A 27701-nucleotide genomic window follows, 5' to 3' on the forward strand; every position below is an offset into this window, starting at 1 on the left:
AACATAGGGGGTGATGGCAGGGGAGGGCAACATCAAGAAACAGCTCAGGAAGGGAAAAGTCCGCCAGTCACAAATTTGTATGTAAAAGGATTTTTGTTTCGGCTGTTCAGAGAACCTCATTGTCAGCCAGACATGTTTGGTAGGCTACTCCTTGTGGTGTACGTATGAAAAGATTAAATTAAAGCTGTTTTAATAACACACTTCAATTTTAACCAATGCATCACTTTGCCCATTTACACATTTATCTTTTTAGTTGAGATGTTTTTCATTTTTAAATTTGCAATATGTAAAACATACAATTACAGAAAAAATACACTTTTGACAAATAAGAATACAATCTCAAGACGTTAAATACTGAATGATATTGTTTTGGGTAGGTTACAGCTTCTTTAAGTTAATTTAATTTACGTTTACATTATTCTATAGTCTATATTTTGTATATTCAAATGTTTATTTTTTAAATTTCACATTATATTCTATTTTACTGTATGTGTATTAGCAATTTGAGTTTATTGCATGGCCTTGCGGAACAGTCTTTACATTGCACTGCACATCTGTATGAGTTTGTGACAAATAAAAAGCTTGAATCTTGAATTTACCTTTTTTGAATTGTGTTAAAAAAATAAAAATTCTAATGTAATTAAATAATAATAATAATAATAATAATAATAACTTTATTTATATAGCACCTTTTAAAAACACAGGTTTACAAAGTGCTTTGACAAACAGCAAAAACAAAGCAAACTAAACCAAACACAGAAAAACATTAACAACAGTAAGAATATAACAGATGCAAAATACCAAAAATAATTAAATACAAAGGGTTAGTGACATATACTGTTAAAAAAATGTGTCAAAATGTAGTAACTAAATTTTACTGTGAACACAAATGAAACACGAATGTGTATTTTAAACAAAACGCGTTTGCAAAGTGACGACATTTGGACTTTGGGCTTGCCATAGCAACGTCTTACGTCAACACGTCAGGCGCCAAATTTGTAAAGTACGGAAGGCAGCGGAACACCAGCGGGAAGTGTTTTTAATATTTGTCGTAACATTTTGTCTATTTTTTCATTAAATTATCCCATCCAAGATGTCTCAGCAGGCAGGTTATTCACCCAACTTCAAGCGACCGGCTGAAATCATGCGAATGAGACGGAAAAGAGCACGAAGCGAAGCCGGTGCATTCTCGAGCGGCGCGGGCTCCACCAGCAGTCCGGGACAAAGCGACTCATCTCCGGCTTGCGTTCGGCCTTTCTCCCCGGGACCGCTGCATCGCTCCGGAGGTGGACTGAAACGCAGAAACCCCTTCGCGAATATCGAGAATACTTTTAGCCCGAAAAAGAAATTAGTTGTTTACAATGACGAGGGGGATGCAGAAGCTGTGGACAGTAACCAGGGAAACAAATTGACAGAAAAGGAGGGAGAGGAGGACATGCCGAGGAAGAGACAGTGTCGAGCAGCTTTACCTTTCAGTGCCAGGCTCACTGAGGTTGAACAACAGGAGCTGCAAGATGCTCCAGGCAAGGTTTGTTGTTTTAATGTTAAAGTAAAATACTATGGAGGATGAGAAAACGCTGTTTGAATCTGTTTGAAATAGGAATAACATGTTTTTTAATCTTCTGTATTCACTTCTAGAAGAGTCTTAATTTCTCTGAAGACGACTCTCTGTTTGAAGAAGAGGAGGAGGACGTTAAAAGTCCGCTGCTGAAGGTAAAAAAAAAGACTTTTTCACAAAGTTTCCTCCCTACTTTACTGTAAATAACTTTCTGTTTCGTCCCAGAGTCCCCAAGCCATTGCGCCCGCCTCCATAGCTCCTCCAGTCTGCACACAGTACCCAACCGACTGGAGCCTGAAGACCCGCGTCCTCTTCACCTCCCCCCTCTCCCTCTCATGGGCAGAAAACCCTAAAGCCCAGGAGGAAGCTCTCGGGCTCAGCCAGCACTGCAGAGCTCAGTTTACCTCTCTGCCACACAGTATACAGGTAGAGTTTAGAGGCCACATTTTCCAAAGGGAGATCTCTAAGTGTCATCTTTTTGACTTCTCTTAATCCCTGCTGTCCCCTCCTCCCACTGCAGGATCCCAGGTCCTGCTCTGAGCTACGTTGTGCCTTCCAGCAGAGTCTGGTGTACTGGCAGCACCCTACCCTGCCCTGGATCTCTCTGTTCCCCAGGATCAACGCTGAGAGGAGCTTCACTGGGAAGTGCACCCCGTGGGCACAAGATACAGCCCTGCAGAAGAGTCTCATGAGTGAATGGTGAGACTGAAGGCTTTTTAGTTTTAACCACAGCAACAGCTCCTCTCTCAACCTGACAATGATTCTCCCTCAAGTGTTTCCAAACGGAGTGTTTTCTTTCTGGTTGTCTTCTTCAGGTCGGTCAGTCTGTCGTCTCTCTACAGTCTATTGAAGACCAGGCTGTGTCCTTACTTCTACCTCTGCTCCTATCAGGTACTTCTTTAACTCCTTTTATTACATGTCATGACTCCATCTATTGATTTTATTTATTGACTTTGTTTATCACAACGTTAATTTCCTTTCTGTCAGTTTACGGTGCTGTTCAGGGCGGCTGGTCTCGGGGGCTCAGGCAGCATCACAGCGTTTATCTCCCCTACAACCAGGGGGCTCAGAGAGGCCATGAAGGCTGAAGGTGAGGGCTCGCTTCTTTTCAAAACTCTGAACATCTCATCCAATTTAGTCGTCTCACACATGTCCTTGAAAACTTGTTCAGGTATCGAGTTCAGTCTCCCTCTAGTGGACGAGAGGAGGAAGAGCAAGGAGCAGCAGGAAGTTGAGGTGGAGCAGATGGAGAAAGCTCAGGAGTGAGTGTGTTTTCCTTTCATCCTCAGCTTCTCTGCTGTACACTCGATTAGAAGGCCAACACTAAAGAAGCTAAGCATTACAATCAGACTTTCCCAACTTGAATTCCCTCAATATAACCTTTAAATGTACTCTTTGGGATTTTTATCTGGTTATAAAAACTGATTTTAAATGGGACAAACCTACCTATTATCAAGGATTAAGTTAATTCTACCTGTGTTTTTAATGTGCAGCTGTTCTGAGTTAAAAGAGAGCGAGGGCTGTCAGGAAGCCGAGGAAGGAGAAAGCTGTGGATACAACAACGATGATGAGGACGATGACGATGGCAGCTTCTCCTGGCTGAAGGAGATGGGAGTCCAGGACAAAATCAAGAAGCCGGACAGCATCAGCATACAACTGTATCCTTCCGCTTGTCAGACTCTAACGGTCAGCTAGTCCTCTATCACGACGCACAAATTTCTGCAGCATTAGAGGAGATATGAAGGTGTGTTCAGGTCCAGGTAGGAAAACACACAACTCAATTAATTCAAAGTGTTCCAACAGAAAATGAACACTAGCTGTTGTTTATCTGGTGTAATTTCCCAGAGGAGGATGCCCAACTAGGACCCTTGATGTCCTTAAATACTACCACACTTAAGAAGTCTATCTCACCCAGGGCTCTTCTCTGTGATAAAGTCAGAAGTTAAAGCTCCTTGACCGCTGGTGTAGTCGTAAGGAGGGCACCGCTGTGTCTCTGGACCACAAACCGGAGTCCGTGGTGTGTGTGGAGGGCTCACACACCTTCACTCTCATCAACTTCCTCATTAACTGTAAGAGTTTGGTGGCTACAGCGGGGTCCCAGGCGGGGTTACCCCCCACGCTGCTGGCTCCCACCGCTTTCAGAGGAGCTACGATGCACACGCTGAAGGTACAGGGACACGCATGCACACACGGTAAAGACACACTCAACATGTATCTGCATCTGTCTAAGTGTTTGTGTTTTCAGGCCCGCAGTGTGAACGTGAAGAGCCAGGTCGGTTCAACGTACCAGAGCATCAGCAGTCTGGAGATCACAGGTACATCACGTCTCATTGTTCATTCATTTAAAATCTACTTCAATGTAATGGTTTATTAACGTTTCCCTTCCTCCTTCAGGACCCATTCTCCCCTCCTCTCTCCAGGCCGTCACAGCCCTCCTTCGACCCGCTCAGAAAGGAAACTTCGCCGCCACTCTTTACACACACGCACCGTCAGCCGTCATGAACACACAAAGCAACAAGCAGCAGGTGAAAATGCAGCAAAAGGAAACAGCTGTGTTCATGCAGCATTGTATTCTGAGTTTGACCATTTCTCAGTCAACAAAGTAATCTGAACTAATCTGATCAATTTGAATCTCTGACTCAGTCTTCATGTCTATCTGGATTATCAACAGTCACGCAGCTTCTGGATAGTCTAACTTTTATTCTCTCCTTATTTAAGTGCTCTTTAAATACGTTTATCTTTGTGTTTGTAGTGTGCTGCTGGGTCTGTGGATCTGTGTGGGTGTGGTCTCCATCCTGCCTCCATCCAACAACTCCAGCAGCCCTCCAGCCTGGGCAAGACGGCTCTGACTCACATCAACATGAACAACTACAGCTACACCTGGAAGAACTGACAGGTGGAGGTGAAGCAGCGTGTCAGACAGCTGGGAAATAGAAAGTGTGTGTGCTCTTGTGTTTGGGTTTTTCTTTCAAATTGCAAACAGATTTTTATTCACTGCTCTTTTATCTTTCTTTTAAAGTTTTGCTTTTGTAATCACTTTTCATCTATTTTATGTTTGAGAACTTTTTACCTGGAGGAAATGTTTTTAATTAGATTTTTTTAAAGAAATGGAACAAGTGCATTTCAACATGTATTGAGGTTGTGTTTTAGTATAAAGCTGAGAAAAATAAAAGTTATCTGGAATTTATTGAGGTTTGTGGATTTTTTTATTTAAATGTGACATTTCAGGAAATTATACTTTTAATGCTAGATCACAATTTCATTAGAATACTTTGTTTTCAGACAAACTAATGTGAGATTTTAAACACCAATTCACAACATATATATGTATTTAAAATGCTGTATATAGTTAGTTGTCTGCATCAGCCTGACAAAGTGTAAAGGCCATTGATTGTTCCTCAGCGCCCATACTGGGAAAAGCTTCATAAATATATTTAATACATTAGCAGAAATATCTAGATATCAACCTCATTTATTTAATAGTTTGTACTATTATGTGATAATTATTCATATGAATTTCCTAAATGTAGTTCAAGCTGCGTCAAAGCATTAAAAACGTGTCTAGTGATGCAGCAGCAGCGCCCTCTGCTGGCTGCAAGGAGAAGTGCAAAAGCTTACAGCACCTGGTATTCCCAGGCGGTCTCCCATCCAAGTACTAACCAGGCCCGACCCTGCTTAGCTTCCGAGATCGGACGAGATCGGGCGTGTTCAGGGTGGTATGGCCGTAAGCGAAGACTACAGTCCCATAAAGGCTCTTTATAGATGTGGCTCATCACGGCCATTAACATCACTGAGTGTTTCAGGACACAGAAGCATCATCACACTATGTTCACAAATTGTGGACCAGCAGCTCTGATCACACTGATACAGTTTCCCAACATCAATTCAAAAGGCTTTCTGTCTTTTACAATCATGTCTGAAAACGTGATTGCTGCATTAAGTCATTATTTCTCAGCTACTTACACTTTATACACATTACTTTCTGCCCCATTTTATTTGGGTTATATCTTAAATATAACCACTCCAAAGTATAATGTAATAATTGTCAGATTCTATTATATGAGCTAGGCAGCACTGCGTCTTTTATAAGATAGTTTTCAGTACAATGTTTGTTTAACATAAATATAAATACCAGGTGCTGTAAACACATTTCTTCTTGCTGCATTGTTAGTTAAAGCTCTAAGTATGTCGCGATGCAGCAGCGCCCTCTGCTGGCTGAAAGGAGAAGTGCAAAAGCTTACAGCACCTGGTATTCCCAGGCGGTCTCCCATCCAAGTACTAACCAGGCCCGACCCTGCTTAGCTTCCGAGATCGGACGAGATCGGGCGTGTTCAGGGTGGTATGGCCGTAAGCGATTACTACATGCACATATAAGCTTTTTAAATATGCAGTACAATATTTAAAAGATATTTATTATTTTTCTATAACGTAATAATTACGATTTTATGTTATGGGCAATTCATTTTCATGCCAAGAATTAAGCTCTGACTTGCCCTTTAGCCTGTTTCTTGTTTGACCGTGACATTAAATGCTGACAGAAAAGGGACGTTTATGTGAAAATATTTATTTCTTATGCTTTTTTATGCATTTTAAATTAACCCTAAAATTAAGCAGATGTTTAAAGTGCTACTTAAAAACTCTAAAACAGATCAGTGCTACCTACAAAGTTATCTGAACTAATCTGATCAATTTGACTCCTCTGACTCAGTCTTCATGTCTATCTGGATTATCAACAGTCATGCAGCTTCTGGATCGTCTAACTTTTATTCTCTCCTTATTTAAGTGCTCTTTAAATACGTTTATCTTTGTGTTTGCAGTGTGCTGCTGGGTCTGTGGATCTGTGTGGGTGTGGTCTCCATCCTGCCTCCATCCAACAACTCCAGCAGCCCTCCAGCCTGGCATGAACACCTACAGCTACACCTGGAAGAACTGACAGGTGGAGGTGAAGCAGCGTGTCAGACAGCTGGGAAATAGAAAGTGTGTGTGCTCTTGTGTTTGGGTTTTTCTTTCAAATTGCAAACAGATTTTTATTCATTGCTCTTTTATCTTTCTTTTGAAGTTTTGCTTTTGTAATCACTTTTCATCTATTTTATGTTTGAGAACTTTTTACCTGGAGGAAATGTTTTCAATGAGATTCTTTTTAAGGAAATGGAACAAGTGCATTTCAACATGTATTGAGGTTGTGTTTTAGTATAAAGCTGAGAAAAATAAGTTATCTGGAATTTATTGAGGTTTGTGGATTTCTTTATTTAAATGTGACATTTCAGGAAATTATACTTTTAATGCTAGATCACAATTTCATTAGAATACTTTGTTTTCAGACAAACTAATGTGAGATTTTTAACACCAATTCACAATACATATATATATTCATATTACTGTTTAAAGTTAGTTGGCTGCATCAGCCTGACAAAGTGTAAAGGCCATTGATTGTTCCTCAGCGCCCATACTGGGAAAAAGCTTCATACATATATTTAATACATTAGCAGAAATATCTAGATATCCACCTTCATTTATTTAATAGTTTGTACTATTATGTGATAATTATTCATATTAATTTCCTAAATGTAGTTCAAGCTGCATGAAAGCATTAAAAACGTGTCGAGTGATGCAGCAGCAGCGCCCTCTGCTGGCTGCAAGGAGAAGTGCAAAAGCTTACAGCACCTGGTATTCCCAGGCGGTCTCCCATCCAAGTACTAACCAGGCCCGACCCTGCTTAGCTTCCGAGATCGGACGAGATCGGGCGTGTTCAGGGTGGTATGGCCGTAAGCGAAGACTACAGTCCCATAAAGGCTCTTTATAGATGTGGCTCATCACGGCCACTAACATCACTGAGTGTTTCAGGACACAGAAGCATCATCACAATATGTTCACAAATTGTGGACCAGCAGCTCTGATCACACTGATACAGTTTCCCAACATCAATTCAAAAGGCTTTCTGTCTTTTACAATCATGTCTGAAAACGTGATTGCTGCATTAAGTCATTATTTCTCAGCTACTTACACTTTATACACATTACTTTCTGCCCCATTTTAGTTGGGTTATATCTTAAATATAACCACTCAAAGTACAATGTAATAATTGTCAGATTCTATTATATGAGCTAGGCAGCACTGCGTCTTTTATAAGATAGTTTTCAGTACAATGTTTGTTTAACATAAATATAAATACCAGGTGCTGGAAACACATTTCTTCTTGCTGCATTGTTAGTTAAAGCTCTAAGTGTGTCGCGATGCAGCAGCGCCCTCTGCTGGCTGAAAGGAGAAGTGCAAAAGCTTACAGCACCTGGTATTCCCAGGCGGTCTCCCATCCAAGTACTAACCAGGCCCGACCCTGCTTAGCTTCCGAGATCGGACGAGATCGGGCGTGTTCAGGGTGGTATGGCCGTAAGCGAAGACTACAGTCCCATAAAGGCTCTTTATAGATGTGGCTCATCACGGCCATTAACATCACTGAGTGTTTCAGGACACAGAAGCATCATCACAATATGTTCACAAATTGTGGACCAGCAGCTCTGATCACACTGATACAGTTTCCCAACATCAATTCAAAAGGCTTTCTGTCTTTTACAATCATGTCTGAAAACGTGATTGCTGCATTAAGTCATTATTTCTCAGCTACTTACACTTTATACACATTACTTTCTGCCCCATTTTATTTGGGTTATATCTTAAATATAATCACTCCAAAGTATAATGTAATAATTGTCAGATTCTATTATATGAGCTAGGCAGCACTGCGTCTTTTATAAGATAGTTTTCAGTACAATGTTTGTTTAACATAAATATAAATACCAGGTGCTGTAAACACATTTCTTCTTGCTGCATTGTTAGTTAAAGCTCTAAGTGTGTCGCGATGCAGCAGCGCCCTCTGCTGGCTGAAAGGAGAAGTGCAAAAGCTTACAGCACCTGGTATTCCCAGGCGGTCTCCCATCCAAGTACTAACCAGGCCCGACCCTGCTTAGCTTCCGAGATCGGACGAGATCGGGCGTGTTCAGGGTGGTATGGCCGTAAGCGATTATCACAGCCACATATAAGCTTTTTAAATATGCAGTACAATATTTAAAAGATATTTATTATTTTTCTATGACGTAATAATTACGATTTTATGTTATGGGCAATTCATTTTCATGTCAAGAATTGAGCTCTGACTTGCCCTTTAGCCTGTTTCTTGTTTGACCGTGACATTAAATGCTGATATAAAAGGGACGTTTATGTGAAAATATTTATTTCTTATGCTTTTTTATGCATTTTAAATTAACCCTAAAATTAAGCAGATGTTTAAAGTGCTACTTAAAAACTCTAAAACAGATCAGTGCTACCTACAAAGTTATCTGAACTAATCTGATCAATTTGAATCCTCTGACTCAGTCTTCATGTCTATCTGGATTATCAACAGTCACGCAGCTTCTGGATCGTCTAACTTTTATTCTCTCCTTATTTAAGTGCTCTTTAAATACGTTTATCTTTGTGTTTGCAGTGTGCTGCTGGGTCTGTGGATCTGTGTGGGTGTGGTCTCCATCCTGCCTCCATCCAACAACTCCAGCAGCCCTCCAGCCTGGGCAAGATGGCTCTGACTCACATCAACATGAACAACTACAGCTACACCTGGAAGAACTGACAGGTGGAGGTGAAGCAGCGTGTCAGACAGCTGGGAAATAGAAAGTGTGTGTGCTCTTGTGTTTGGGTTTTTCTTTCAAATTGCAAACAGATTTTTATTCACTGCTCTTTTATCTTTCTTTTAAAGTTTTGCTTTTGTAATCACTTTTCATCTATTTTATGTTTGAGAACTTTTTACCTGGAGGAAATGTTTTTAATTAGATTTTTTTAAAGAAATGGAACAAGTGCATTTCAACATGTATTGAGGTTGTGTTTTAGTATAAAGCTGAGAAAAATACAAGTTATCTGGAATTTATTGAGGTTTGTGGATTTTTTTATTTAAATGTGACATTTCAGGAAATTATACTTTTAATGCTAGATCACAATTTCATTAGAATACTTTGTTTTCAGACAAACTAATGTGAGATTTTAAACACCAATTCACAACATATATATATATTTAAAATGCTGTATATAGTTAGTTGTCTGCATCAGCCTGACAAAGTGTAAAGGCCATTGATTGTTCCTCAGCGCACATACTGGGAAAAGCTTCATAAATATATTTAATACATTAGCAGAAATATCTAGATATCAACCTCATTTATTTAATAGTTTGTTCTATTATGTGATAATTATTAATATGAATTTCCTAAATGTAGTTCAAGCTGCATGAAAGCATTAAAAACGTGTCGAGTGATGCAGCAGCAGCGCCCTCTGCTGGCTGCAAGGAGAAGTGCAAAAGCTTACAGCACCTGGTATTCCCAGGCGGTCTCCCATCCAAGTACTAACCAGGCCCGACCCTGCTTAGCTTCCGAGATCGGACGAGATCGGGCGTGTTCAGGGTGGTATGGCCGTAAGCGAAGACTACAGTCCCATAAAGGCTCTTTATAGATGTGGCTCATCACGGCCATTAACATCACTGAGTGTTTCAGGACACAGAAGCATCATCACACTATGTTCACAAATTGTGGACCAGCAGCTCTGATCACACTGATACAGTTTCCCAACATCAATTCAAAAGGCTTTCTGTCTTTTACAATCATGTCTGAAAACGTGATTGCTGCATTAAGTCATTATTTCTCAGCTACTTACACTTTATACACATTACTTTCTGCCCCATTTTATTTGGGTTATATCTTAAATATAACCACTCCAAAGTATAATGTAATAATTGTCAGATTCTATTATATGAGCTAGGCAGCACTGCGTCTTTTATAAGATAGTTTTCAGTACAATGTTTGTTTAACATAAATATAAATACCAGGTGCTGTAAACACATTTCTTCTTGCTGCATTGTTAGTTAAAGCTCTAAGTATGTCGCGATGCAGCAGCGCCCTCTGCTGGCTGCAAGGAGAAGTGCAAAAGCTTACAGCACCTGGTATTCCCAGGCGGTCTCCCATCCAAGTACTAACCAGGCCCGACCCTGCTTAGCTTCCGAGATCGGACGAGATCGGGCGTGTTCAGGGTGGTATGGCCGTAAGCGATTACTACATGCACATAGAAGCTTTTTAAATATGCAGTACAATATTTAAAAGATATTTATTATTTTTCTATAACGTAATAATTACGATTTTATGTTATGGGCAATTCATTTTCATGCCAAGAATTAAGCTCTGACTTGCCCTTTAGCCTGTTTCTTGTTTGACCGTGACATTAAATGCTGACAGAAAAGGGACGTTTATGTGAAAATATTTATTTCTTATGCTTTTTTATGCATTTTAAATTAACCCTAAAATTAAGCAGATGTTTAAAGTGCTACTTAAAAACTCTAAAACAGATCAGTGCTACGTACAAAGTCATCTGAACAATTTGACTCCTCTGACTCAGTCTTCATGTCTATCTGGATTATCAACAGTCATGCAGCTTCTGGATCGTCTAACTTTTATTCTCTCCTTATTTAAGTGCTCTTTAAATACGTTTATCTTTGTGTTTGCAGTGTGCTGCTGGGTCTGTGGATCTGTGTGGGTGTGGTCTCCATCCTGCCTCCATCCAACAACTCCAGCAGCCCTCCAGCCTGGCATGAACACCTACAGCTACACCTGGAAGAACTGACAGGTGGAGGTGAAGCAGCGTGTCAGACAGCTGGGAAATAGAAAGTGTGTGTGCTCTTGTGTTTGGGTTTTTCTTTCAAATTGCAAACAGATTTTTATTCATTGCTCTTTTATCTTTCTTTTGAAGTTTTGCTTTTGTAATCACTTTTCATCTATTTTATGTTTGAGAACTTTTTACCTGGAGGAAATGTTTTCAATGAGATTCTTTTTAAGGAAATGGAACAAGTGCATTTCAACATGTATTGAGGTTGTGTTTTAGTATAAAGCTGAGAAAAATAAGTTATCTGGAATTTATTGAGGTTTGTGGATTTCTTTATTTAAATGTGACATTTCAGGAAATTATACTTTTAATGCTAGATCACAATTTCATTAGAATACTTTGTTTTCAGACAAACTAATGTGAGATTTTTAACACCAATTCACAATACATATATATATTCATATTACTGTTTAAAGTTAGTTGGCTGCATCAGCCTGACAAAGTGTAAAGGCCATTGATTGTTCCTCAGCGCCCATACTGGGAAAAAGCTTCATACATATATTTAATACATTAGCAGAAATATCTAGATATCCACCTTCATTTATTTAATAGTTTGTACTATTATGTGATAATTATTCATATTAATTTCCTAAATGTAGTTCAAGCTGCATGAAAGCATTAAAAACGTGTCGAGTGATGCAGCAGCAGCGCCCTCTGCTGGCTGCAAGGAGAAGTGCAAAAGCTTACAGCACCTGGTATTCCCAGGCGGTCTCCCATCCAAGTACTAACCAGGCCCGACCCTGCTTAGCTTCCGAGATCGGACGAGATCGGGCGTGTTCAGGGTGGTATGGCCGTAAGCGAAGACTACAGTCCCATAAAGGCTCTTTATAGATGTGGCTCATCACGGCCATTAACATCACTGAGTGTTTCAGGACACAGAAGCATCATCACAATATGTTCACAAATTGTGGACCAGCAGCTCTGATCACACTGATACAGTTTCCCAACATCAATTCAAAAGGCTTTCTGTCTTTTACAATCATGTCTGAAAACGTGATTGCTGCATTAAGTCATTATTTCTCAGCTACTTACACTTTATACACATTACTTTCTGCCCCATTTTATTTGGGTTATATCTTAAATATAATCACTCCAAAGTATAATGTAATAATTGTCAGATTCTATTATATGAGCTAGGCAGCACTGCGTGTTTTATAAGATAGTTTTCAGTACAATGTTTGTTTAACATAAATATAAATACCAGGTGCTGTAAACACATTTCTTCTTGCTGCATTGTTAGTTAAAGCTCTAAGTGTGTCGCGATGCAGCAGCGCCCTCTGCTGGCTGAAAGGAGAAGTGCAAAAGCTTACAGCACCTGGTATTCCCAGGCGGTCTCCCATCCAAGTACTAACCAGGCCCGACCCTGCTTAGCTTCCGAGATCGGACGAGATCGGGCGTGTTCAGGGTGGTATGGCCGTAAGCGATTATCACAGCCACATATAAGCTTTTTAAATATGCAGTACAATATTTAAAAGATATTTATTATTTTTCTATGACGTAATAATTACGATTTTATGTTATGGGCAATTCATTTTCATGTCAAGAATTGAGCTCTGACTTGCCCTTTAGCCTGTTTCTTGTTTGACCGTGACATTAAATGCTGATATAAAAGGGACGTTTATGTGAAAATATTTATTTCTTATGCTTTTTTATGCATTTTAAATTAACCCTAAAATTAAGCAGATGTTTAAAGTGCTACTTAAAAACTCTAAAACAGATCAGTGCTACCTACAAAGTTATCTGAACTAATCTGATCAATTTGAATCCTCTGACTCAGTCTTCATGTCTATCTGGATTATCAACAGTCACGCAGCTTCTGGATCGTCTAACTTTTATTCTCTCCTTATTTAAGTGCTCTTTAAATACGTTTATCTTTGTGTTTGCAGTGTGCTGCTGGGTCTGTGGATCTGTGTGGGTGTGGTCTCCATCCTGCCTCCATCCAACAACTCCAGCAGCCCTCCAGCCTGGGCAAGATGGCTCTGACTCACATCAACATGAACAACTACAGCTACACCTGGAAGAACTGACAGGTGGAGGTGAAGCAGCGTGTCAGACAGCTGGGAAATAGAAAGTGTGTGTGCTCTTGTGTTTGGGTTTTTCTTTCAAATTGCAAACAGATTTTTATTCACTGCTCTTTTATCTTTCTTTTAAAGTTTTGCTTTTGTAATCACTTTTCATCTATTTTATGTTTGAGAACTTTTTACCTGGAGGAAATGTTTTTAATTAGATTTTTTTAAAGAAATGGAACAAGTGCATTTCAACATGTATTGAGGTTGTGTTTTAGTATAAAGCTGAGAAAAATACAAGTTATCTGGAATTTATTGAGGTTTGTGGATTTTTTTATTTAAATGTGACATTTCAGGAAATTATACTTTTAATGCTAGATCACAATTTCATTAGAATACTTTGTTTTCAGACAAACTAATGTGAGATTTTAAACACCAATTCACAACATATATATATATTTAAAATGCTGTATATAGTTAGTTGTCTGCATCAGCCTGACAAAGTGTAAAGGCCATTGATTGTTCCTCAGCGCACATACTGGGAAAAGCTTCATAAATATATTTAATACATTAGCAGAAATATCTAGATATCAACCTCATTTATTTAATAGTTTGTTCTATTATGTGATAATTATTAATATGAATTTCCTAAATGTAGTTCAAGCTGCATGAAAGCATTAAAAACGTGTCGAGTGATGCAGCAGCAGCGCCCTCTGCTGGCTGCAAGGAGAAGTGCAAAAGCTTACAGCACCTGGTATTCCCAGGCGGTCTCCCATCCAAGTACTAACCAGGCCCGACCCTGCTTAGCTTCCGAGATCGGACGAGATCGGGCGTGTTCAGGGTGGTATGGCCGTAAGCGAAGACTACAGTCCCATAAAGGCTCTTTATAGATGTGGCTCATCACGGCCATTAACATCACTGAGTGTTTCAGGACACAGAAGCATCATCACACTATGTTCACAAATTGTGGACCAGCAGCTCTGATCACACTGATACAGTTTCCCAACATCAATTCAAAAGGCTTTCTGTCTTTTACAATCATGTCTGAAAACGTGATTGCTGCATTAAGTCATTATTTCTCAGCTACTTACACTTTATACACATTACTTTCTGCCCCATTTTATTTGGGTTATATCTTAAATATAACCACTCCAAAGTATAATGTAATAATTGTCAGATTCTATTATATGAGCTAGGCAGCACTGCGTCTTTTATAAGATAGTTTTCAGTACAATGTTTGTTTAACATAAATATAAATACCAGGTGCTGTAAACACATTTCTTCTTGCTGCATTGTTAGTTAAAGCTCTAAGTATGTCGCGATGCAGCAGCGCCCTCTGCTGGCTGCAAGGAGAAGTGCAAAAGCTTACAGCACCTGGTATTCCCAGGCGGTCTCCCATCCAAGTACTAACCAGGCCCGACCCTGCTTAGCTTCCGAGATCGGACGAGATCGGGCGTGTTCAGGGTGGTATGGCCGTAAGCGATTACTACATGCACATATAAGCTTTTTAAATATGCAGTACAATATTTAAAAGATATTTATTATTTTTCTATAACGTAATAATTACGATTTTATGTTATGGGCAATTCATTTTCATGCCAAGAATTAAGCTCTGACTTGCCCTTTAGCCTGTTTCTTGTTTGACCGTGACATTAAATGCTGACAGAAAAGGGACGTTTATGTGAAAATATTTATTTCTTATGCTTTTTTATGCATTTTAAATTAACCCTAAAATTAAGCAGATGTTTAAAGTGCTACTTAAAAACTCTAAAACAGATCAGTGCTACGTACAAAGTCATCTGAACAATTTGACTCCTCTGACTCAGTCTTCATGTCTATCTGGATTATCAACAGTCATGCAGCTTCTGGATCGTCTAACTTTTATTCTCTCCTTATTTAAGTGCTCTTTAAATACGTTTATCTTTGTGTTTGCAGTGTGCTGCTGGGTCTGTGGATCTGTGTGGGTGTGGTCTCCATCCTGCCTCCATCCAACAACTCCAGCAGCCCTCCAGCCTGGCATGAACACCTACAGCTACACCTGGAAGAACTGACAGGTGGAGGTGAAGCAGCGTGTCAGACAGCTGGGAAATAGAAAGTGTGTGTGCTCTTGTGTTTGGGTTTTTCTTTCAAATTGCAAACAGATTTTTATTCATTGCTCTTTTATCTTTCTTTTGAAGTTTTGCTTTTGTAATCACTTTTCATCTATTTTATGTTTGAGAACTTTTTACCTGGAGGAAATGTTTTCAATGAGATTCTTTTTAAGGAAATGGAACAAGTGCATTTCAACATGTATTGAGGTTGTGTTTTAGTATAAAGCTGAGAAAAATAAGTTATCTGGAATTTATTGAGGTTTGTGGATTTCTTTATTTAAATGTGACATTTCAGGAAATTATACTTTTAATGCTAGATCACAATTTCATTAGAATACTTTGTTTTCAGACAAACTAATGTGAGATTTTTAACACCAATTCACAATACATATATATATTCATATTACTGTTTAAAGTTAGTTGGCTGCATCAGCCTGACAAAGTGTAAAGGCCATTGATTGTTCCTCAGCGCCCATACTGGGAAAAAGCTTCATACATATATTTAATACATTAGCAGAAATATCTAGATATCCACCTTCATTTATTTAATAGTTTGTACTATTATGTGATAATTATTCATATTAATTTCCTAAATGTAGTTCAAGCTGCATGAAAGCATTAAAAACGTGTCGAGTGATGCAGCAGCAGCGCCCTCTGCTGGCTGCAAGGAGAAGTGCAAAAGCTTACAGCACCTGGTATTCCCAGGCGGTCTCCCATCCAAGTACTAACCAGGCCCGACCCTGCTTAGCTTCCGAGATCGGACGAGATCGGGCGTGTTCAGGGTGGTATGGCCGTAAGCGAAGACTACAGTCCCATAAAGGCTCTTTATAGATGTGGCTCATCACGGCCATTAACATCACTGAGTGTTTCAGGACACAGAAGCATCATCACAATATGTTCACAAATTGTGGACCAGCAGCTCTGATCACACTGATACAGTTTCCCAACATCAATTCAAAAGGCTTTCTGTCTTTTACAATCATGTCTGAAAACGTGATTGCTGCATTAAGTCATTATTTCTCAGCTACTTACACTTTATACACATTACTTTCTGCCCCATTTTATTTGGGTTATATCTTAAATATAATCACTCCAAAGTATAATGTAATAATTGTCAGATTCTATTATATGAGCTAGGCAGCACTGCGTCTTTTATAAGATAGTTTTCAGTACAATGTTTGTTTAACATAAATATAAATACCAGGTGCTGTAAACACATTTCTTCTTGCTGCATTGTTAGTTAAAGCTCTAAGTGTGTCGCGATGCAGCAGCGCCCTCTGCTGGCTGAAAGGAGAAGTGCAAAAGCTTACAGCACCTGGTATTCCCAGGCGGTCTCCCATCCAAGTACTAACCAGGCCCGACCCTGCTTAGCTTCCGAGATCGGACGAGATCGGGCGTGTTCAGGGTGGTATGGCCGTAAGCGATTATCACAGCCACATATAAGCTTTTTAAATATGCAGTACAATATTTAAAAGATATTTATTATTTTTCTATGACGTAATAATTACGATTTTATGTTATGGGCAATTCATTTTCATGTCAAGAATTGAGCTCTGACTTGCCCTTTAGCCTGTTTCTTGTTTGACCGTGACATTAAATGCTGATATAAAAGGGACGTTTATGTGAAAATATTTATTTCTTATGCTTTTTTATGCATTTTAAATTAACCCTAAAATTAAGCAGATGTTTAAAGTGCTACTTAAAAACTCTAAAACAGATCAGTGCTACCTACAAAGTTATCTGAACTAATCTGATCAATTTGAATCCTCTGACTCAGTCTTCATGTCTATCTGGATTATCAACAGTCACGCAGCTTCTGGATCGTCTAACTTTTATTCTCTCCTTATTTAAGTGCTCTTTAAATACGTTTATCTTTGTGTTTGCAGTGTGCTGCTGGGTCTGTGGATCTGTGTGGGTGTGGTCTCCATCCTGCCTCCATCCAACAACTCCAGCAGCCCTCCAGCCTGGGCAAGATGGCTCTGACTCACATCAACATGAACAACTACAGCTACACCTGGAAGAACTGACAGGTGGAGGTGAAGCAGCGTGTCAGACAGCTGGGAAATAGAAAGTGTGTGTGCTCTTGTGTTTGGGTTTTTCTTTCAAATTGCAAACAGATTTTTATTCACTGCTCTTTTATCTTTCTTTTAAAGTTTTGCTTTTGTAATCACTTTTCATCTATTTTATGTTTGAGAACTTTTTACCTGGAGGAAATGTTTTTAATTAGATTTTTTTAAAGAAATGGAACAAGTGCATTTCAACATGTATTGAGGTTGTGTTTTAGTATAAAGCTGAGAAAAATACAAGTTATCTGGAATTTATTGAGGTTTGTGGATTTTTTTATTTAAATGTGACATTTCAGGAAATTATACTTTTAATGCTAGATCACAATTTCATTAGAATACTTTGTTTTCAGACAAACTAATGTGAGATTTTAAACACCAATTCACAACATATATATATATTTAAAATGCTGTATATAGTTAGTTGTCTGCATCAGCCTGACAAAGTGTAAAGGCCATTGATTGTTCCTCAGCGCACATACTGGGAAAAGCTTCATAAATATATTTAATACATTAGCAGAAATATCTAGATATCAACCTCATTTATTTAATAGTTTGTTCTATTATGTGATAATTATTAATATGAATTTCCTAAATGTAGTTCAAGCTGCATGAAAGCATTAAAAACGTGTCGAGTGATGCAGCAGCAGCGCCCTCTGCTGGCTGCAAGGAGAAGTGCAAAAGCTTACAGCACCTGGTATTCCCAGGCGGTCTCCCATCCAAGTACTAACCAGGCCCGACCCTGCTTAGCTTCCGAGATCGGACGAGATCGGGCGTGTTCAGGGTGGTATGGCCGTAAGCGAAGACTACAGTCCCATAAAGGCTCTTTATAGATGTGGCTCATCACGGCCATTAACATCACTGAGTGTTTCAGGACACAGAAGCATCATCACACTATGTTCACAAATTGTGGACCAGCAGCTCTGATCACACTGATACAGTTTCCCAACATCAATTCAAAAGGCTTTCTGTCTTTTACAATCATGTCTGAAAACGTGATTGCTGCATTAAGTCATTATTTCTCAGCTACTTACACTTTATACACATTACTTTCTGCCCCATTTTATTTGGGTTATATCTTAAATATAACCACTCCAAAGTATAATGTAATAATTGTCAGATTCTATTATATGAGCTAGGCAGCACTGCGTCTTTTATAAGATAGTTTTCAGTACAATGTTTGTTTAACATAAATATAAATACCAGGTGCTGTAAACACATTTCTTCTTGCTGCATTGTTAGTTAAAGCTCTAAGTATGTCGCGATGCAGCAGCGCCCTCTGCTGGCTGCAAGGAGAAGTGCAAAAGCTTACAGCACCTGGTATTCCCAGGCGGTCTCCCATCCAAGTACTAACCAGGCCCGACCCTGCTTAGCTTCCGAGATCGGACGAGATCGGGCGTGTTCAGGGTGGTATGGCCGTAAGCGATTACTACATGCACATATAAGCTTTTTAAATATGCAGTACAATATTTAAAAGATATTTATTATTTTTCTATAACGTAATAATTACGATTTTATGTTATGGGCAATTCATTTTCATGCCAAGAATTAAGCTCTGACTTGCCCTTTAGCCTGTTTCTTGTTTGACCGTGACATTAAATGCTGACAGAAAAGGGACGTTTATGTGAAAATATTTATTTCTTATGCTTTTTTATGCATTTTAAATTAACCCTAAAATTAAGCAGATGTTTAAAGTGCTACTTAAAAACTCTAAAACAGATCAGTGCTACGTACAAAGTCATCTGAACAATTTGACTCCTCTGACTCAGTCTTCATGTCTATCTGGATTATCAACAGTCATGCAGCTTCTGGATCGTCTAACTTTTATTCTCTCCTTATTTAAGTGCTCTTTAAATACGTTTATCTTTGTGTTTGCAGTGTGCTGCTGGGTCTGTGGATCTGTGTGGGTGTGGTCTCCATCCTGCCTCCATCCAACAACTCCAGCAGCCCTCCAGCCTGGCATGAACACCTACAGCTACACCTGGAAGAACTGACAGGTGGAGGTGAAGCAGCGTGTCAGACAGCTGGGAAATAGAAAGTGTGTGTGCTCTTGTGTTTGGGTTTTTCTTTCAAATTGCAAACAGATTTTTATTCATTGCTCTTTTATCTTTCTTTTGAAGTTTTGCTTTTGTAATCACTTTTCATCTATTTTATGTTTGAGAACTTTTTACCTGGAGGAAATGTTTTCAATGAGATTCTTTTTAAGGAAATGGAACAAGTGCATTTCAACATGTATTGAGGTTGTGTTTTAGTATAAAGCTGAGAAAAATAAGTTATCTGGAATTTATTGAGGTTTGTGGATTTCTTTATTTAAATGTGACATTTCAGGAAATTATACTTTTAATGCTAGATCACAATTTCATTAGAATACTTTGTTTTCAGACAAACTAATGTGAGATTTTTAACACCAATTCACAATACATATATATATTCATATTACTGTTTAAAGTTAGTTGGCTGCATCAGCCTGACAAAGTGTAAAGGCCATTGATTGTTCCTCAGCGCCCATACTGGGAAAAAGCTTCATACATATATTTAATACATTAGCAGAAATATCTAGATATCCACCTTCATTTATTTAATAGTTTGTACTATTATGTGATAATTATTCATATTAATTTCCTAAATGTAGTTCAAGCTGCATGAAAGCATTAAAAACGTGTCGAGTGATGCAGCAGCAGCGCCCTCTGCTGGCTGCAAGGAGAAGTGCAAAAGCTTACAGCACCTGGTATTCCCAGGCGGTCTCCCATCCAAGTACTAACCAGGCCCGACCCTGCTTAGCTTCCGAGATCGGACGAGATCGGGCGTGTTCAGGGTGGTATGGCCGTAAGCGAAGACTACAGTCCCATAAAGGCTCTTTATAGATGTGGCTCATCACGGCCACTAACATCACTGAGTGTTTCAGGACACAGAAGCATCATCACAATATGTTCACAAATTGTGGACCAGCAGCTCTGATCACACTGATACAGTTTCCCAACATCAATTCAAAAGGCTTTCTGTCTTTTACAATCATGTCTGAAAACGTGATTGCTGCATTAAGTCATTATTTCTCAGGTATTTACACTTTATACACATTACTTTCTGCCCCATTTTATTTGGGTTATATCTTAAATATAACCACTCAAAGTATAATGTAATAATTGTCAGATTCTATTATATGAGCTAGGCAGCACTGCGTCTTTTATAAGATAGTTTTCAGTACAATGTTTGTTTAACATAAATATAAATACCAGGTGCTGTAAACACATTTCTTCTTACTGCATTGTAAGTTAAAGCTCTAAGTGTGTCGCGATGCAGCAGCGCCCTCTGCTGGCTGCAAGGAGAAGTGCAAAAGCTTACAGCACCTGGTATTCCCAGGCGGTCTCCCAACCAAGTACTAACCAGGCCCGACCCTGCTTAGCTTCCGAGATCGGACGAGATCGGGCGTGTTCAGGGTGGTATGGCCGTAAGCGATTACCACAGCCACATATAACCTTTTTAAATATGCAGTACAATATTTAAAAGATCTTTATTATTTTTCTATGACATAATAATTACGATTTTATGTTATGGGCAATTCATTTTCATGCCAAGAATTAAGCTCTGACTTGCCCTTTAGCCTGTTTCTTGTTTGACCGTGACATTAAATGCTGACAGAAAAGGGACGTTTATGTGAAAATATTTATTTCTTATGCTTTTTTATGCATTTTAAATTAACCCTAAAATTAAGCAGATGTTTAAAGTGCTACTTAAAAACTCTAAAACAGATCAGTGCTACCTACAAAGTTATCTGAACTAATCTGATCAATTTGACTCCTCTGACTCAGTCTTCATGTCTATCTGGATTATCAACAGTCATGCAGCTTCTGGATCGTCTAACTTTTATTCTCTCCTTATTTAAGTGCTCTTTAAATACGTTTATCTTTGTGTTTGCAGTGTGCTGCTGGGTCTGTGGATCTGTGTGGGTGTGGTCTCCATCCTGCCTCCATCCAACAACTCCAGCAGCCCTCCAGCCTGGGCAAGACGGCTCTGACTCACATCAACATGAACAACTACAGCTACACCTGGAAGAACTGACAGGTGGAGGTGAAGCAGCGTGTCAGACAGCTGGGAAATAGAAAGTGTGTGTGCTCTTGTGTTTGGGTTTTTCTTTCAAATTGCAAACAGATTTTTATTCATTGCTCTTTTATATTTCTTTTAAAGTTTTGCTTTTGTAATCACTTTTCATCTATTTTATGTTTGAGAACTTTTTACCTGGAGGAAATGTTTTCAATGAGATTCTTTTTAAAGAAATGGTACAAGTGCATTTCAACATGTATTGAGGTTGTGTTTTAGTATAAAGCTGAGAAAAATAAAAGTTATCTGGAATTTATTGAGGTTTGTGGATTTCTTTATTTAAATGTGACATTTCAGGAAATTATACTTTTAATGCTAGATCACAATTTCATTAGAATACTTTGTTTTCAGACAAACTAATGTGAGACTTTAAACACCAATTCACAATATATATATATTCATATTACTGTTTAAAGTTAGTTGGCTGCATCAGCCTGACAACGTGTAAAGGCCATTGATTGTTCCTCAGCGCCCATACTGGGAAAAGCTTCATAAATATATTTAATACATTAGCAGAAATATCTAGATATCCACCTCATTTATTTAATAGTTTGTTCTATTATGTGATAATTCTTAATATTAATTTCCTAAATGTAGTTCAAGCTGCATGAAAGCATTAAAAACGTGTCTAGTTGATGCAGCAGCAGCAGCAGCGCCCTCTGCTGGCTGCAAGGAGAAGTGCAAAAGCTTACAGCACCTGGTATTCCCAGGCGGTCTCCCATCCAAGTACTAACCAGGCCCGACCCTGCTTAGCTTCCGAGATCGGACGAGATCGGGCGTGTTCAGGGTGGTATGGCCGTAAGCGAAGACTACAGTCCCATAAAGGCTCTTTATAGATGTGGCTCATCACGGCCATTAACATCACTGAGTGTTTCAGGACACAGAAGCATCATCACAATATGTTCACAAATTGTGGACCAGCAGCTCTGATCACACTGATACAGTTTCCCAACATCAATTCAAAAGGCTTTCTGTCTTTTACAATCATGTCTGAAAACGTGATTGCTGCATTAAGTCATTATTTCTCAGGTATTTACACTTTATACACATTACTTTCTGCCCCATTTTATTTGGGTTATATCTTAAATATAACCACTCAAAGTATAATGTAATAATTGTCAGATTCTATTATATGAGCTAGGCAGCACTGCGTCTTTTATAAGATAGTTTTCAGTACAATGTTTGTTTAACATAAATATAAATACCAGGTGCTGTAAACACATTTCTTCTTACTGCATTGTAAGTTAAAGCTCTAAGTGTGTCGCGATGCAGCAGCGCCCTCTGCTGGCTGCAAGGAGAAGTGCAAAAGCTTACAGCACCTGGTATTCCCAGGCGGTCTCCCATCCAAGTACTAACCAGGCCCGACCCTGCTTAGCTTCCGAGATCGGACGAGATCGGGCGTGTTCAGGGTGGTATGGCCGTAAGCGATTACCACAGCCACATATAACCTTTTTAAATATGCAGTACAATATTTAAAAGATCTTTATTATTTTTCTATGACATAATAATTACGATTTTATGTTATGGGCAATTCATTTTCATGCCAAGAATTAAGCTCTGACTTGCCCTTTAGCCTGTTTCTTGTTTGACCGTGACATTAAATGCTGACAGAAAAGGGACGTTTATGTGAAAATATTTATTTCTTATGCTTTTTTATACATTTTAAATTAACCCTAAAATTAAGCAGATGTTTAAAGTGCTACTTAAAAACTCTAAAACAGATAATTTCTCCAGTGTAATATTTCTACCGCCGCTGTAAGAAGGCTGTTATAGTTATTATGCAACTCATCTTCTAAACCATTCACATGGGAGAGTGTCGGCTAAATGACAAACAAACATATTCTCTTTATTCCCTCAACACTGATACCTTTGCTCTTGACTGAATCATGCTTTAATTTGACTGGATGGAGAAATCACCTGAACCAGTGTGAATGTCAATGAAGGGCTCACTCAAAGTGTGAATTCATGTGACTTTATTCTTTTCATACAACAGTGGATTATCTTTAAGTGCTGTGGTTTATACAAAAACTTAAGGCAGTATTCTTTTCACACCAAATGAGACAAAATGTGAATTTATATACATAACAAAAAACAACTTCCAACACTTACTTTATTTAATCTCTAATATATATTTTAGTATTCAATTCAAGACACTTAAGTTGAATTTCTGTTCCGCAAGTGTCAGCATTATTCACACTAAAATATTTAACTCCATTCTTCCATCCTCAGCTTCAAGTTCTACTTATAAACTTTTTTTTTCTGCTGAATATATTTAGAATTAATGTCTGCTCTGAATATTGATGTAAAAAAAAAAACTCTGATATTTTAAACTCAGGATCCGTCTTCAGCTTGAAAGCAAGAAGGCAGACACAAAGACAGCCGGGATCTTCTGGTGGATCGATCTGTTGCAGCTTGGAGCGGACTAAACCCGCCTCTTCCTGGGTTTGGACTAACCTGAACTGGCCTGGGAGAGCCTAGCTCGCTTGTGGGAAAAGGCACTACGACGCCAGATCCATTTTCATTCTTCACAGGTGTCGACGTGATCCGGGTCCTTGAAGGGAGTTGTTCGTAATCTGCTGATTTCTGATCCTGCCCTGACTCATCCTGCGGTTGGCTAAAGCAGCTGATGCTCCTCTGTGATTGTTCAGCTTCCGTTTCGAAGTATTGGATGGAGGTAAACGGCCAGTTTGGCGGACTGTGCTCACTGGTCTTATGACGAGACAGGTGCACAGGGGAGCAGCTGTCAGAGAAGGAACTGCAGAAGAAGAGAAAGTTTGATTTTATTTGATTGTTTCATTTAAAGCTACCGTCAACAAAAATCCTTTCAGTATATAAAAGGCAAGCTGTGAGAGATTAAATGCAAAATTGTGGAGTTTATCATATTGTTCTGTGAAGTGTAACCCCTGAGAGGTAACACTGATGAAGTGTAGAGTTTCTGTTTCCCTTAAAAAAGTAAAGAAAAGTGGATTTTAAAATAAAAGCCTCTCTGCCAGCTATTTGAGAATTCACAATCATTTTTGCATCCATGGAACTCTTACCTGCTGAATGACGTCTGTAGAGAAGTGTAGGCAGGCAGGTTGTGTTTATGTGGGCTCGCCATGGTAACATAGTCATCCTGAGGCAGCTTCAATGAACTGGAGCCCACCTGCGGTGACATCATCATGTACCCCAGACCCTGCTCCTCCTCGTCTTCTTCACTTGGCTCCAAGTTCTCCATCCCGCTGGCTGCAGCAGTGCAGGGGCTCCCGGTCACCATGGTGATTCTTTCACAGTCGTTTTCTCTCACTTTGTTCTCTGGAGGATGCCGGTCCATCTTCATGTCCATGTAGCTGCTGGTTTCAGGCGTTGAGCTTGAAGTGGAGCTGAGCGATGAATCAGGCTCAGCTTCGTCCAGGTTTTGGAGCGCCGAGTGGCTTTGTAATGGACTTGAAGACAATTCAGGGGTTGTAGGAGGCAGGGTAAAGCGGAAACCAAGCGGTCTCACGTTCACTGCTTTGTCCCTGTATTTGGGTCGGCAGCGTCTTGAGGCCAGATGAAGCTGATTGTGATTAGAGGTTGGAGACCTGCTGAAGTCAGGTAGAGCTCGTAGGGCTTTCACTGTGTCGCGGACCACCTCGTGAATCTGCTGCGCTCCCGCCGAGTTCCCTGTGCAGACCAGACGTAAACAGGAGAGGTCACAGTCACGTAGAAAGGCAGGAATTATTTTTTAAAAAAGCTCATCTTTAATTCTTGCTTACCTTGGTCTCTTGCTTCCATCCAGATCTCTCCCGGACCGTTGGGTGCCGACCTCCCGAGCTCCAGAAAGAAAGAGCCATCCAAGTGACCGAAGCGCCGAACGCTCAGTAACGGTATTGTAACCGACGGTAAATCACTGCACGAGCCCACTCTGATCAGGATGAGGGATGTAGCTGTAAGACAGAGCCGGCTCTCCCCTGCCAGGGATTTTGAACCGCCCAGATTGTGAGGCTTCACTGTGACGGGCCAAACCTTGGACGGAGGCAAGGGGAGCAGGACCGAACAGCTCACCGGTGAAAATGTGATTTATTTTAAAGGCACATTATCAAAAGGATGTTTTTAACCCTCAATGTATTCTATAAATTGAGATATAATCATTGACTGTACACTTGTGAAGGAGTTAAGGATCAGGGCACACTTTAGAGAGGTGAAATTTTTTTTTCAATACAACTGTGGGAATGTTATTCCTGGGAACTTACATACACTGGGATCAAGTTAAACTGGTTTTTGGAAATTGAGATCTTACACACACACACCCCCGTTACAACTGTGTTGCAGTGGCGTTAAAGTAATCTAATGTCAAATGAAAAAGCTTTAGAGTGTGTTCTGACCTCTTTGAAGAAAGCAGCAGGAGGCAAAGTGCAGTAGCCGTCATCCTCCTCATCGAAACGTTCTCCGTTCTCCTCATCCTTGCGTTCCTCCTCCATCAGTTTCTTTATCGCCTGATACCACTCTTCCTGCTCGCACTGGTCCTCCACCACCAGCACCACAGTCTGATCCTTGGCGTACAGCGTCACCGTTTGGCCTTTTCTGGAACTGCTGACCCGGCTCACACCGAGGCAGCACCTCAGGTAAATCAGGCTGCAAATGATAATTGAACAATGAATACTATATTGATATTTACATTAAAGTTTTAAAAGCCAGTGCCCACAGGTAGAGGCTAGTCCTCCAAGTGAGCGACCCAGGCTCAAATAAAAAAAACAAAAAGCCCAAAAATAAATTAATATTTATTTGGATGAAATCTATTTGACCAACCCTTGCTTGTTTGACCCAAACAGTGCAGTCTTTCCAGCAGACTTCTCAACGGCTGTGAACTTCTCCTGGCTCTTGTACCACTCGAGTCGGCTCGGCCCAATGTGACTTCCTCCTCTCAGGACATAATATCTTCGGTGGTTGCGCTCCAGCTTCCCAAGGTAACCTTGTTTAACCACATCGCTCTGGGGCCCTGAGGTGCCGCTCATGAGGGCCCCTGCAAGAGGGACCAGAGGGCCGAGGCTCCGACCGTTCCAGAAGAGCTCCTCGTAGAAAGGAGAGGGAGGACTCGACTGCATCCTCACATGATGGTCCAGAGAATCCTGATGCATTCTGAAAGTGTTCATCCAAGGGTCGACTGGCAGCCGGGTTCGGGTAGGAGATGACAGCGGGGAGCTCGAGGCAGGTAGACGTCCTCGTTGGTTTGCACTCCTGCTGGGCTCCTCTGCAGTTTCATTCATTTTAAACAGAAGAACTACCACATGCACACACAAGAGGACAAAAGATTATTGAAACTTTTGCAAAACAAACACATAATGAACAATTACATTTTTAAAATTTAGAAAAAACTACTTATTCTCCCTCAAATCAAAAGTGTCTAATAGCTAACTTGGTACCTCCATATTACAAACAGAAATATTCATACAATTCATAGAGATAACTTATATTCAGAAGATGCAGTCACACTCTAGTATTCATTTTTCTGGGCAAGTTGTCAAAAAAATAATTTAAAAATGGGAATATAGTTTATCTAATTAAAGCAATCTTTACACTTCCGTTTTTTTTAGGTTTTTTTTGCAGTTCTGAGTTTTTATTATACCTTTGAGTCCTGTAACAACAAGCTAATTAAAGTAAGTTAAAAAAGATAAAAGACTGAATTTAAATAAATTAGCGTCGAAATTTATGTCGAGAAAAAAAAATGCGTCGCCAACCAACGAACTGAAATCAAGCTATTTTTGTTTTCTAACTTTATAAAGACAAATATTTCAGTTTAAACTCACCTTAAACTGATAGGTATGAATGGAACATCTGAAAACATAAACAGAGTGGCGCGGTTTTCATTTCAGGTGGCTGCTACTGTTGGCAACACAGGTGTATCCGGCAGGGCCAATCAATGTGGCCTTCAGGAGCTCCTCGTAAATGCCACCTCTTCATTACGGAGAAATTGGACAAGCGGAAATATATACAGTATATATAAGCTCCTACCAAAGCAGAAATATGATTCAAAGGCATAGCTCATCATAACAACAAGAATGCAAACACAGACTTCATTCACTGTAGTCTTTTTTTTTGTTGTTTTTTCGTGAAGGATGACTGTATCACAAAATTAAACAAACAATAAATTTAACATTCAAGGGGTTTTGAATTAAATTTCCGATTAAAAATTAAATAAACATGACAACTAAAATTAATCTTTGTGGCATAAATT

General features: G+C 39.5%; 2 protein-coding genes and 19 non-coding genes across 22 annotated transcripts; 1 reads left to right on the forward strand and 20 right to left on the reverse strand.

The window, feature by feature from the left end:
* Nucleotides 1-982: 982 nt before the first annotated feature.
* LOC109999262 (DNA replication fork stabilization factor DONSON) lies at nucleotides 983-4745 on the forward strand. 2 transcript variants are annotated; one of them, XM_065952222.1, is made up of 12 exons: nucleotides 983-1528; nucleotides 1639-1713; nucleotides 1784-1984; nucleotides 2079-2257; nucleotides 2374-2449; nucleotides 2546-2648; nucleotides 2730-2820; nucleotides 3052-3216; nucleotides 3527-3725; nucleotides 3804-3873; nucleotides 3953-4083; nucleotides 4311-4745. In XM_065952222.1, the coding sequence occupies exons 1-12, from the start codon at nucleotides 1094-1096 to the stop codon at nucleotides 4449-4451; spliced, it is 1866 nt and encodes a 621-aa protein (XP_065808294.1). In that variant the 5' UTR covers nucleotides 983-1093; the 3' UTR covers nucleotides 4452-4745. The 2 variants fall into 2 exon arrangements, with proteins under 2 accessions (XP_065808294.1, XP_065808295.1); XM_065952223.1 differs by having other exon boundaries at nucleotides 1642-1713.
* Nucleotides 4746-5169: 424 nt separating this feature from the next.
* LOC114918977 (5S ribosomal RNA) lies at nucleotides 5170-5288 on the reverse strand. Its single transcript, XR_003807473.1, has one exon. It is a non-coding gene; the product is annotated as a 5S ribosomal RNA (ribosomal RNA).
* A 504-nt stretch (nucleotides 5289-5792) lies between these two features.
* Nucleotides 5793-5911, reverse strand: LOC114918976 (5S ribosomal RNA). The gene has a single exon (XR_003807472.1). It is a non-coding gene; the product is annotated as a 5S ribosomal RNA (ribosomal RNA).
* Nucleotides 5912-7210: 1299 nt separating this feature from the next.
* LOC114921353 (5S ribosomal RNA) lies at nucleotides 7211-7329 on the reverse strand. Its single transcript, XR_003809657.2, has one exon. It is a non-coding gene; the product is annotated as a 5S ribosomal RNA (ribosomal RNA).
* Nucleotides 7330-7832: 503 nt separating this feature from the next.
* Nucleotides 7833-7951, reverse strand: LOC114918972 (5S ribosomal RNA). Its single transcript, XR_003807471.2, has one exon. It is a non-coding gene; the product is annotated as a 5S ribosomal RNA (ribosomal RNA).
* Nucleotides 7952-8455: 504 nt separating this feature from the next.
* Nucleotides 8456-8574, reverse strand: LOC114918974 (5S ribosomal RNA). Its single transcript, XR_010665780.1, has one exon. It is a non-coding gene; the product is annotated as a 5S ribosomal RNA (ribosomal RNA).
* A 1323-nt stretch (nucleotides 8575-9897) lies between these two features.
* On the reverse strand, nucleotides 9898-10016 carry LOC114918973 (5S ribosomal RNA). The gene has a single exon (XR_010665788.1). It is a non-coding gene; the product is annotated as a 5S ribosomal RNA (ribosomal RNA).
* A 504-nt stretch (nucleotides 10017-10520) lies between these two features.
* Nucleotides 10521-10639, reverse strand: LOC114918975 (5S ribosomal RNA). Its single transcript, XR_010665795.1, has one exon. It is a non-coding gene; the product is annotated as a 5S ribosomal RNA (ribosomal RNA).
* A 1289-nt stretch (nucleotides 10640-11928) lies between these two features.
* LOC114921344 (5S ribosomal RNA) lies at nucleotides 11929-12047 on the reverse strand. Its single transcript, XR_003809648.1, has one exon. It is a non-coding gene; the product is annotated as a 5S ribosomal RNA (ribosomal RNA).
* A 504-nt stretch (nucleotides 12048-12551) lies between these two features.
* On the reverse strand, nucleotides 12552-12670 carry LOC114921345 (5S ribosomal RNA). Its single transcript, XR_003809649.1, has one exon. It is a non-coding gene; the product is annotated as a 5S ribosomal RNA (ribosomal RNA).
* Nucleotides 12671-13993: 1323 nt separating this feature from the next.
* Nucleotides 13994-14112, reverse strand: LOC114921346 (5S ribosomal RNA). Its single transcript, XR_003809650.1, has one exon. It is a non-coding gene; the product is annotated as a 5S ribosomal RNA (ribosomal RNA).
* A 504-nt stretch (nucleotides 14113-14616) lies between these two features.
* LOC114918971 (5S ribosomal RNA) lies at nucleotides 14617-14735 on the reverse strand. The gene has a single exon (XR_003807470.1). It is a non-coding gene; the product is annotated as a 5S ribosomal RNA (ribosomal RNA).
* Nucleotides 14736-16024: 1289 nt separating this feature from the next.
* LOC114918970 (5S ribosomal RNA) lies at nucleotides 16025-16143 on the reverse strand. The gene has a single exon (XR_003807469.1). It is a non-coding gene; the product is annotated as a 5S ribosomal RNA (ribosomal RNA).
* A 504-nt stretch (nucleotides 16144-16647) lies between these two features.
* Nucleotides 16648-16766, reverse strand: LOC114918969 (5S ribosomal RNA). Its single transcript, XR_003807468.1, has one exon. It is a non-coding gene; the product is annotated as a 5S ribosomal RNA (ribosomal RNA).
* A 1323-nt stretch (nucleotides 16767-18089) lies between these two features.
* On the reverse strand, nucleotides 18090-18208 carry LOC114918979 (5S ribosomal RNA). Its single transcript, XR_003807475.1, has one exon. It is a non-coding gene; the product is annotated as a 5S ribosomal RNA (ribosomal RNA).
* A 504-nt stretch (nucleotides 18209-18712) lies between these two features.
* On the reverse strand, nucleotides 18713-18831 carry LOC114918978 (5S ribosomal RNA). Its single transcript, XR_003807474.1, has one exon. It is a non-coding gene; the product is annotated as a 5S ribosomal RNA (ribosomal RNA).
* Nucleotides 18832-20120: 1289 nt separating this feature from the next.
* On the reverse strand, nucleotides 20121-20239 carry LOC114921364 (5S ribosomal RNA). Its single transcript, XR_003809664.1, has one exon. It is a non-coding gene; the product is annotated as a 5S ribosomal RNA (ribosomal RNA).
* A 503-nt stretch (nucleotides 20240-20742) lies between these two features.
* LOC114921354 (5S ribosomal RNA) lies at nucleotides 20743-20861 on the reverse strand. Its single transcript, XR_003809658.2, has one exon. It is a non-coding gene; the product is annotated as a 5S ribosomal RNA (ribosomal RNA).
* Nucleotides 20862-22190: 1329 nt separating this feature from the next.
* On the reverse strand, nucleotides 22191-22309 carry LOC114921347 (5S ribosomal RNA). Its single transcript, XR_003809651.1, has one exon. It is a non-coding gene; the product is annotated as a 5S ribosomal RNA (ribosomal RNA).
* Nucleotides 22310-22812: 503 nt separating this feature from the next.
* Nucleotides 22813-22931, reverse strand: LOC114921349 (5S ribosomal RNA). The gene has a single exon (XR_003809653.1). It is a non-coding gene; the product is annotated as a 5S ribosomal RNA (ribosomal RNA).
* A 530-nt stretch (nucleotides 22932-23461) lies between these two features.
* Nucleotides 23462-27389, reverse strand: LOC109999270 (insulin receptor substrate 1). The gene is made up of 6 exons (XM_065951689.1): nucleotides 27274-27389; nucleotides 26276-26747; nucleotides 25852-26101; nucleotides 25243-25492; nucleotides 24544-25150; nucleotides 23462-24260 (listed from the first exon to the last, which is right to left on the reverse strand). Exons 2-6 carry the CDS (start codon nucleotides 26731-26733, stop codon nucleotides 23837-23839), a joined length of 1989 nt encoding a protein of 662 aa, XP_065807761.1. The 5' UTR covers nucleotides 26734-26747; nucleotides 27274-27389; the 3' UTR covers nucleotides 23462-23836.
* Nucleotides 27390-27701: the final 312 nt, after the last annotated feature.

Source organism: Labrus bergylta, chromosome 24 (assembly GCF_963930695.1).
Source record: "Labrus bergylta chromosome 24, fLabBer1.1, whole genome shotgun sequence".
Lineage (NCBI taxonomy): Eukaryota > Metazoa > Chordata > Actinopteri > Labriformes > Labridae > Labrus > Labrus bergylta.